At 33.0% G+C, this 10958-nt stretch overlaps 1 protein-coding gene across 1 annotated transcript in view; it reads right to left on the bottom strand.

The window, feature by feature from the left end:
- Positions 1–5031: 5031 nt before the first annotated feature.
- Positions 5032–10958, bottom strand: part of LOC126263576 (E3 ubiquitin-protein ligase TRIM71-like) — a 72193-nt gene continuing 66266 nt past the window's right edge. The window contains exon 8 of the mRNA XM_049960669.1: positions 5032–5129. Coding sequence (XP_049816626.1) covers positions 5032–5129 — 98 coding nt within the window. The remainder of the gene's footprint in view (positions 5130–10958) is intronic.

Here is a 10958-nt window from a genome sequence, read left to right as displayed (position 1 = left end):
CTAATCTCAAAGAGTGAACTACAATTGTATTGTCAGAATTATTAACATTAGTGAAACAAAGATCAATTATGATTTTGTACTCTTTGTTTTGCAGTCTTACTGTTCAAGGAATGTACTATGAGAAAATTTAGCCACATATACATGTTTATTATCATTCAAAACTAGCTTTCTTAATACTAGTTTGTTTACTTTCTCCTGGAAATAAATTTCAGTGACAAACAGTAAATATTACTCAGTCTTAATCAGCTTCTCTTTGGTAAGCAGATCTGCTTCCGGGAGTTAATGAACAGTATTTATCCAACACCACCTGTGTCAATAATGCCCATACTTTCTTCTATTTACAAAACTAACAATTTTTAAACAGAATGTAGGAAATCAAAATATGCACACTATATGGTTACTTATAGTCTTGACCCTTAAATATTGATATTTTAATGACATTTATTTTTGGTATTACTTATGAAAGATTAATAATCTCCTCTGATTTCTTCATTACACACTGTTCCCACTGCGTGCTATGAAAATGTGTATAAACTGATAGCACCAAGAACAGCAACTGAGACACATTGTCCGAACACTAGTTAATGGGTTAATTATGATAAATACATTTTTATTATTTCTGTAATCGTTGCATTTCATTGGTGAGATATGCTTGCTCATATGCCTAGTTTACTGCTCTGTGCGCAGTGTAAAACATTAATGTAAATAATAATAATAATAATAGTAATAATAATAATAGTAATAATAATAATTCAAGATGATGGACACAGAAATAATTCCAAATATTCCATTTTTTTTTTTTTTTTTTTTACACCAATAAACTTTTTCCTTGTTTTCACAACACACAAAATAAAGCCTATTCTAAAATCTGTATAGTACATTAAAAGAATAATCAAATTACAGTTTGAATTACCTAGTCAAAAAGACAAGTAAATATCATTGACATGTTCTGATGAACTCTTACAAATGTGTATTGTTACTCAGTAGTGCAGTATGTGTGTTGAATATAAAATGAACTGCTTTATATAAGCTTACAGTTCATAATTAATAGGAACAGAGAAACACAATAAAAATATTATTAACAAAGGAACATTAAAACATTAAATATATGTAGTTTGAGACCATATAGTATGTAACCCCTTCACTGACCATTTAAATACTTTTTTACTAGACACTTCCTTCTTGGATGTGAAGTGTTCTCAGTTGTTTATATTACCGTCCCACTGTATGTGATAAATATACCTAGCCTGCAGCTTTAGAATTGAGATTGGTACACACCACTTATGCCATGGGGAAAAAACATGTTAGATGCACATGTGCATGAGAGGGGCGGGTGTGTGTGTGTGTGTGTGTGTGGGGGGGGGGGGGGGAGAGAGAGAGAGAGAGAGAGAGAGAGAGAGAGAGAGAGAGAGAGAGAGAGAGAGAGAGAGAGAGAGAGAAAATAAATTCTACCACAAAAATCCAGAAAGAAGTATTAAAAAAAAAACTACGATAGGCATGTGATCAACTGTTAAGAAAACATTTATAAACCGTAATGAGTTTTTAAACAAGTTTGTTTGTGTGGCCAAGTCCACAGCAAGCACAGAAATACATGTTTTGTAAATAAAACCACCTTTTCTTGCTGTAATTTAATTAATTTTTCCCAGACACACTTCACCTTTTCTTGCTATAAGGCATCATCAGTGATCCCACTTATAATGCCCTAGAGCAAGAATAAGGTGAAATGTGTGTGGGAAAAATAAATCTAATTGCAGCAAGAAAAGGCAGTTTTATTTACAAAACAAGTGCTTTTAAACATTTGCAGGGCAAATGCATGGGGGTTTTATTGGAAAAATAATTTCATATATCCTTAATTTAGGGAAAAAGCTGGAAAACAAGAAATTCCGAACAATGTGTAGAATATATTTTGCATGAGAAGTTCCATTTGGAGACTCTGACCTCTCTTGTCTGGTTGAGAACTACTAAGATTACTCTGGCATTTACTTAATGTGACATGGCTGCTCATTAACCAAGATGAGACGTTTTACTGTGCAAAGTGAGGTTTTCATCAATAAAATTACTTATTGCTGCCCTATGGGACAATGTTCTTATAGCGAAGAGATTTAAGTGCAAACTACAGTAATTTATAAAAATGTAATTGCATATTTATCAAATTGTTTTTATATATTTTCTTATTATTAAAGCATAAGAATCAACTTTCAGTGAACACCGAGAAATGAATTGACAAGTACATTTGATGTTTTTTGAGTATTTTTTCTAATTACATTTTACATTTATATTTCCCACCTTTTCATTTTTACAGTCTTTGATGCTGCAGTAAATTACTTCATTTTAGTAACTTCAGCAAGTTTCTGTAACACTCATTTAAATTTTAACTTCAGAAACCAAATTCTATTTGCCAAAGGTTACTAATTTTCTAAAACGAAAGAACAGGTACAGATCATATTAGACAATTAGTTCTGTGACAATATTCATTAAACAGGAGATAAAAAGTAACTGACATAACATTTAAAGGAAGCAGGAGCCAGTGAAATGTTACCTGTTTAATTATTGCCATTGTTATTTAGTATACTCCTTTTTTCATACATGTCCAACATAGTTTATTTCAATAGAATTTATGCTATAATTTGCCCATGTGTTTACTAGCCAGTCCAGTTAAAAACTAAATATTGGAAGAGCTTTTGCAGAAAAAATGACAATGAATATGTAATTTTGTTTCAATTACAGTTACAGACACCTATATACCACTTAATGGTGAAATGATTTTTCTTTTACTAGAAGAAATTTCTCATTTCTTCACCACAATTGATCTTCCAATTCACTCCCTTTTATTTTGGTTTGGCAAAGAAATTTTACACACATCTTAATATCAATGGGTTCTACCAAGAAGGCACACATGCATCAATTTACTGAGACATCAAAACCGAAGTAGAGGGATATTATGTGCTCTTTAATACTTATCTCTGAATAACAATCCCATGAATAGATAGTACAGAGAGCGTAACTTCTTTATAAAAGAAAGTTTCCAAGACATACTGTATTAAAATGCTGTTTACTTCATGTTCTGTAAAACACTATCACTTACTTTAACAATGACAATGAAAGTTCAAGTCCATTGTATTGATGTTAAAATTTAATGGAGACTAGAATTATATAAATTTATACATTTAAAAATGTTTTCCTTTCATATTAGCTTCATCTTTTCAATTATAATATCCACAGTATACACTGAAAAAAATTATCTAAATTTGAACTTCTTACAAGGACTAATGGCTATCGGCCCAGTGCCCATTTTTCCTGCCTTCTTTGTGTGTCTCTTACTAAAATAGGGCCAAGCAAACATACCCCTGTAGTAAAATGTTAAGACCTGAACTACAGATAACAGACACTGGAAAAACGGATTTCTCTATATTCGTACTTCTTGCACAGAATTTGTACAGTGTATGCTGAAACGTTTAAATACAAAAGAATGTACAAAATAATGTTCGTAGAAAATCCCTGAGTTTCCTGTTCAATATACTTTATAACATTCTTTAAAAATGCTTACAAATGTCGCATTGTGATAGTGTTAGTGTTACTATTAATATAGTTCCTCCTCATAAATATATAAAATATTTAAAACAGTTCATAAAACATTGTTGAATTAGATTTCAGGTAACAGTGCAGAAAACCAATCTGGTAAATTGTGAAACATTAATGAAGTAGGTCAGGATGTGTTTTCTACTGCAAAAAATTAAATTTTTCCTCTGTCAACAACATACAATATCAAGAAATTAGAAATAAATTCTGAAATAAAACTTCATGCAATATAGTACTACTATTTATCTAAACCTCATTAATCTTCATTTGAGAGGATAAATTTTGTATAATATAAAATGCAGTCTTCGACTTCAATTTTAAAATAAGGATATCACCAGGCATGTGGAAATTTCTTTGCTCAGAGCAGAATTTTTATGGGATCTTTGGTCTGTGTGTAGTTTTTAGAAAAAAACCCACAACCTGATTTACACAGAAATTTCTTTCTGTCAATTGTCCACATACTGGAGGTATCACGCAACATGGCATGACCTATTTAAAAATACATATTATTATACACAGAGTGTATAGTGTCCAAATTGTCAACTGTCAAATGGTGGAATGTTTCAGCTAACATTAAATGCAGTCATACTGCAATCTAGTGGAAGATAGCAATGTCACTGTTTTAGTGAATGATCTGCAAAGTATCTTACAGAGCACTTCAGCTGCCAAAATATTGTGGAGAAGAGTATCATCCTCTACAAGATTTGTCAAGTTTTGATATAACTAACATCAAGCATGTTTGTTTATGTTGAGCAAAATCTCTGACCACAGAGTCATAAATATGCATTATTTACAGACTGCAGTCTCATTTGTGGTGCTTCCACTTTTCCAATTTTTTAAAAATAATTTATGTTCCTATGTCCTGCTACTTAAACACTATGTTCAAGGGAAAACAGCCAACTGTCTGATAATTTCATAGATGTTTTTGGTATTACCTTATAGGAACTATTACAATTAGTTACAATTCTGTCTTTGTGCACAAGCACTAAAGCTATTGAAATTATAACTCCAGGAATGTTTCTGGAGTTCTCTTAATATTTTAAAAATAAAACAATATTATAAGTCAGTCTTTGATGATTATAATCACCAGTTAAACCTAAACAACAACCTCAAACATTTTTAAAACTAACAACTGGAGGAATATTGTTACATCACAACTGCTATGCTCTCTCTCTATCTCAACATCTAACTCGTTAATGAGCATAAACAGCAACTTTACTTCTTAAAATATTTTACAAGATGAAAGCGAGTAATACATTCAAAAGGAAAATGGGTGGTAATTATGCACAAATATTCTATCTAAATATAGAAAAGGAAAGAAAAAGGAAATCACAAAGACAGTGTAAACTGATAGTCTTGTTCAGGTGGCTGGCAAACTATATTGCATCATAAAGACTTTCTTCAGCGTAAGGGAATAATTATCTTTCCTGCATACTTATCAAGATCCTGTTGTCAGAAAGCCAAAACTCTGTGGTGGCCAAAATCAACAAGTATGATTTTACCATCAGGTGATACACAGATCCCACTTGGACGGTCCATCAGAGAGATGTCTGCAGAAAAAATAATTTTTTTTAGTTTTAATGCTCAGGGCATAAATTAGCACATACATGGAGAGAAGAGAGTGAAGAAGTGTACAAAGCACAATTTAAGTACAAAAAGTTGTCTGAGGGATGTGTTTTATTCATCTACACACACACACACACACACACACACACACACACACACACACACACAATCACTCAAATATGAAAATTATAAAGATAGTTATTCTCCTAAGACTTTCTTCAACTCTGGAAACAACAAAAGCATAAAGGCTGAAATAGTTATCTTAGTTAAGTATGGATAAAGAATCACTTATAAAAGAAAAACTGGACGATGCATTGAAAAGTCCGTTACAATTCGGAAATTTCTTCAAATTCACATTGCACTTATCATCATGTGAACATCAAAATAAGAGTGCAGATACACTGCTAAATTAACATTTGTCCTTTTAGCAAAAAACATACAATAAATATATCAAAATGTGATGAACTCAAAACTGTACACCATGACACACTGGTGGATCCCCTTGCCACAGGAAGAGTGTGCCCTACCTACTTATGACTGAGAAGGACCCCTTCTTACTGAAAGAATGTAAATATTTTCCTGTATATGTGTAATGTAATCTAAATTTTCCTGACAATGTCCAAAAACTTTTTGTTATATGGACAGAAAATAAATAAATAAATAAATAAATAAAATGTCATGGCTGAGTAGTTAATTTATCAGTGGTGGTATGTAGTCACTCTCTGCCCTCTCCTCCCCCCCCCCCCCCCCCCCACTGAACCTAACTCTGTACTTCAATATCAATTTTATCACACCAGTTTCTCTTGTGTGCATGAGCGTTACCATCGTCTTGTGCAATAGATGAATTTCAATAGCCAGATGTGTTATGTCTTACTGACGGTCACCCAATTTTAAGTCTGTGACCAGGAAGGTACTCCTATTATTGAACATTCAATCTCTTCTGATTAGAGAACATTAACTTTAAAATGTTTTCTGCAAACATAAGCACAGCAGCATTCTGAACACCAGACATCCGAACCATACACAAGTTCCGAATCTGTTAATGTTTCAGTGCAGTTCCTGAGCTATTTTAGAAAGTGGGTTTTTATTTATCTTTCCTACTTTCTCTCTAATACGTTATAGTGGCTGTAATGGCATGAGGAGGAACTAGGAGGATGGGGATGGGGGGCAGCAACTGAATCCCTCAGGGGATGTGGAAATTTCATAAATTGTGTTGGAAGATTATAGCATGAGCCATCAAACGCAATTAGAATAGGGACACTTTCATGCTAGATTTCTTTGGTCTGCTATTAGTTTTATATGGATGTTTGGGAATGATGGAGTAGTTTGACTTAGTCTTTAAGTGTACATTTTTACTTTTGTTTAAATGAAGACCAATTCTGTCTAACCTGTTTCAGCTGCCATAGATGAATGGTTGAAGACGACTTATTGTGGGATGGGAGCTAATACTTCATCTGCTTTCACTTTGCAGTTGCATTTTCATTTGCAAATATTCGTGCCAGCATCACTTCTGGGCAATTTTGTTAAATCTCTTTAACTCTTTATGCTAGGTTCTGAATAGTCACTGCAAAATAACTACATGGTAAAGGTACATTGAGTGCTTAAAATGCCTTTTGCACTTCAGCACATCAGAGGTGTCTAGTGACTTTAATCCCTTCAGCTTCTGTTCAATAAAAACCAACTATTTGTAACACCATATTGGATCTCTGCATGAACAGCTGAGAAAATTCTGCCTTTATTAACTCCGGGAGTACTGGAAAGTAAGAAAAAAAGCTCCTTTCATTTTGCAGCATTGTTATCTGTTAAATCATCTCACTGTGTTGTTAATATCCATGGTATCATCTTTTCCCACATCTTTAATTTCACTGATACTGACCAAAACATCGTGACATCTCATCACAGCTTTACAGCATTTCAGAGTTTACTGCTTTTCAAAAGCACCTAGAATAAAGGCCAAAGTAACTACACTGATGCTTGTCTTTTTTGCAGATTTTAATTTGCAGCTATTTGTTCTAACCCTTTCAGTCCATTTCAAATGTCTGTCTAGATAAGTCTTTCCGCCAGATAAATTTTAGTGTCGTCCATGTTGGTTATATCTTTCAATTTCATGTCACACTTGTCAGTTGCAGATACTACCTAAATCAAAATCCCAATACAAATTTCAGCAAAAATTCAGTGTACAATGTCATCCAGATGGCTGCAAATTTGAACCTGTAAAATTGACTACAACCTCATGTACATTTAAAATTATTTGTCCATATTGACACATTATTTGTCCATATTGACACATTATTTGTCCATATTGACACATTATTTGTCCATATTGACACATTATTTGTCCATATTGACACATTATTTGTCCATATTGACACATTATTTGTCCATATTGACACATTATTTGTCCATATTGACACATTATTTGTCCATATTGACACATTATTTGTCCATATTGACACATTATTTGTCCATATTGACACATTATTTGTCCATATTGACACATTATTTGTCCATATTGACACATTATTTGTCCATATTCACACATTATTTGTCCATATTCACACATTATTTGTCCATATTGACACATTATTTGTCCATATTGACACATTATTTGTCCATATTGACACATTATTTGTCCATATTGACACATTATTTGTCCATATTGACACATTATTTGTCCATATTGACACATTATTTGTCCATATTCACACATTATTTGTCCATATTCACACATTATTTGTCCATATTCACACATTATTTGTCCATATTCACACATTATTTGTCCATATTCACACATTATTTGTCCATATTCACACATTATTTGTCCATATTCACACATTATTTGTCCATATTCACACATTATTTGTCCATATTCACACATTATTTGTCCATATTCACACATCATTTACAACATGCTGCATATAGTTATCATTTGAAATCAGAGACTGGTTCTCATTCTGGCATGTTATTAAACCTGTGAAGAAATTTAATCAGGTATACACTATAATCTTAATAAAGGTTTTGGAGTTTCAAGTTACTGGTGGGGGTATGGCAGTTGCATAATTTGCAAAAATGTGTTTTCTGCTGACACCAAGGAAGGGGATGAACCTTTCATAATTTGTAGTCATGATTAAATGCTTTTACTACCAAATCAGCTTTTCATGCTAAATGAAAATGTCATACTTAATGTAATTTTATACTTTCCTGCAATTCTCACAATTTGACCCCATTACTTTATGCACACAATACTGTATGCATCCACTCTCCAAAAATGATTAACCTAACTATTATAGTTATGCACCATTGGTAAGCACTCATAAAATGTATGTTATGACTTACATGTGAAGGAAAAGTCGATGTATTACTACTTCCTGCAGTACTATGATTCATTAGTATGAAGGGCAATGAGCTCCTTTGAAATTTACTAAATTGAATTAGAACATTTTTACCTTTCTTTTACCTGGAAAGTGACTCAGCCAATTATAAGAAGCCTACAGTTCAAAACCAATCTGAATCATGGTGTAACAGGGAATCAACCCCATATGAAACAAATTCACAGAACAATTAAGTCCATGTAAAAACAACATTTTAACAATGACCAGGAACTGATTATCAAAGAACTGGTTTTTTAAACTGCCAAGCAACCATCAGATGCAATTGCTATTTCCTAACCATTATTAAATTAATTAATTAATTCATTCATTCCATGAAGAAGAAGAAGAATGATAATGAGAAGACTATCAGGAAGATATTAGTACACTGTTTATAATGAACTCTTATCACATTGGAATAGGCAGCTTGTTCTATCATTCTAGATTTCGTGCATTACAATTAGTAAGAAACAACTGTTGCTGACATAACATTTACAGCACCACAGTAACACTTGTTAAAGAACCAGTACTTTTTTATATTTAGAATGAGAGAGGCTTGCTTACAATGAATATTGCCGCTAGTCACTCAGCAAAGGTGGCTGGTAAGTTATGTTTTTAATAGTTTTAAATTTTTGACAATTCTCATTTCCTTGATTTGTGTCCAAGAGGAGCTTGGTTCATCACTACATGTTTTTCTCAAAAAAATAAAAAAAAAGCACCACACAAACTAGCCCAATGTACATTAAAAAATTTTGTTTTCATCAAGACATCCTTTAAGTTTTTATTTCATGTATATCTAGTTTTCATCCAGCTTCTGTCTTACATTTACAATACTTTTCACAGACCACTACCAATTGCCATTTGAACAGAACAGTACCTTTGTGAAACTACTTAAGACTAAAACCCAGTAATTGCAGTACTGTACTAGAGCTATGTAAATTCTTTGCTAATATTAGGTGCATTCTACCTATATTTTATTCCATTGGTAGTCCACAAAATATGTAAGTTGCTGTAAAAGTAAGATAATTGGTAAATCCAAGAATTAACCAGTGAAACCTAAGATTTACCATCACAGTGTGGTAAAAGTCTTAAATTTCTCATTGTATACATAGATTTTGAACTTTTACCAAGAGAAATTGGTAAATCTTGGGATTTACCAATGCAAACTGGTGAAAGCTGGATCGAAGGCTCCCACCTTCACCGTACAGCTTCAGACAAGTTCCATTGTTGCCAATTTTGTGTTCAGATAAGTTTCTTTATTGGCAGTTATGAGTTCAGTCTGCTCAGTGCAGTGTAGTTTCAATCAATGTTGAGCATCACGCATTTGGTCATCTTTGTGACTTGTTTTAGTGGCATTTCTTCTGCAGCTTTGCATCAGAATGAGAGATATTATGCGTAACAGATTTTATTAACTCTTAAGTGGATCAGTGACTAAAAAGTAGGACAATTTTTATGTAACTGCTGAGCAATGTAATATTCTATTAAGTGAAATGTAAAATGCAAAAATTGTTTCCAATAAAAAATCTGCTCACTACAGATGTTTGAAGAGAGATGATTATCTCAATATCAGAGGTAAAGAGAAACTCATAGCACTGGTGTCTGCTGGAGAAAGAAGACACTTGTTATTACATTTGTTTTGATGGACTGTTAATTGTACTGCACGAGACCAACAATGCTACAGGCCATGGCAGCCGAACATGGATGATCATGAAACTGAATTGTAGGTACAAGAATATGATTGTTGGATCAATCATTATGTATTTGAGATTATGTGAACTGTGTGTGTAAAAAAAAAAAAAAAAAAAAAAAAAAAAAAAAAAAAAAAAAAAAAACCAGAGAAAAGGGCAAACCCAGACAAGTGTGTGTTAATAGTTTCATACCAAAATCATTTGACAAAATTTGTTATCCTCTGTGGACTAACTTCGAAAAGGACTGATGAAGTAGCGCATCATCTTTTGGACATTTTTTCCACCTTTGGTGCGCCAAGTAACCTTCATTCTGATAATGGTAGGTAATTTTGTAACCAAGTCATTCGAAGTTAATGTTGGTTGTGGAGCGATATAAAGATAGTCCACAGGAAGCTGAGGCACAGTCAGTCTTAGGGATCAGTTCAAACAGCAAATTAATATATCAAAAATATGTTATCAACTTGGATCGTCTGAAGGGCTGAGCGTTTGTGCAAGCAATGAAAGGTGGGCTTATCATGAAGGGATCAAATGTTCACCACATGAAGCCATGTTTGGGTTTCCAATGAAAATGGGCATTGTGACCTCAGTTGTTCCACATTGATTTAATAAAAAATATTGACACTGAAGAAGACTTGGAAACAATGTTAAAACCACTTCCTCTGACTCACAGGAAACTGAAAATAATGGCCAAGTAACTGATGCCAGTGAATCAAATACTGGAACAGAAGGAACAAAGGTAGAAAGTGTGGCTGCAGCG

The sequence above is a fragment of the Schistocerca nitens genome, chromosome 6 (assembly GCF_023898315.1).
Source record: "Schistocerca nitens isolate TAMUIC-IGC-003100 chromosome 6, iqSchNite1.1, whole genome shotgun sequence".
Lineage (NCBI taxonomy): Eukaryota > Metazoa > Arthropoda > Insecta > Orthoptera > Acrididae > Schistocerca > Schistocerca nitens.
The sequence above is the reverse complement of the archived record's forward strand: the minus strand, read 5'-3'. Positions and strand labels throughout refer to the sequence as shown.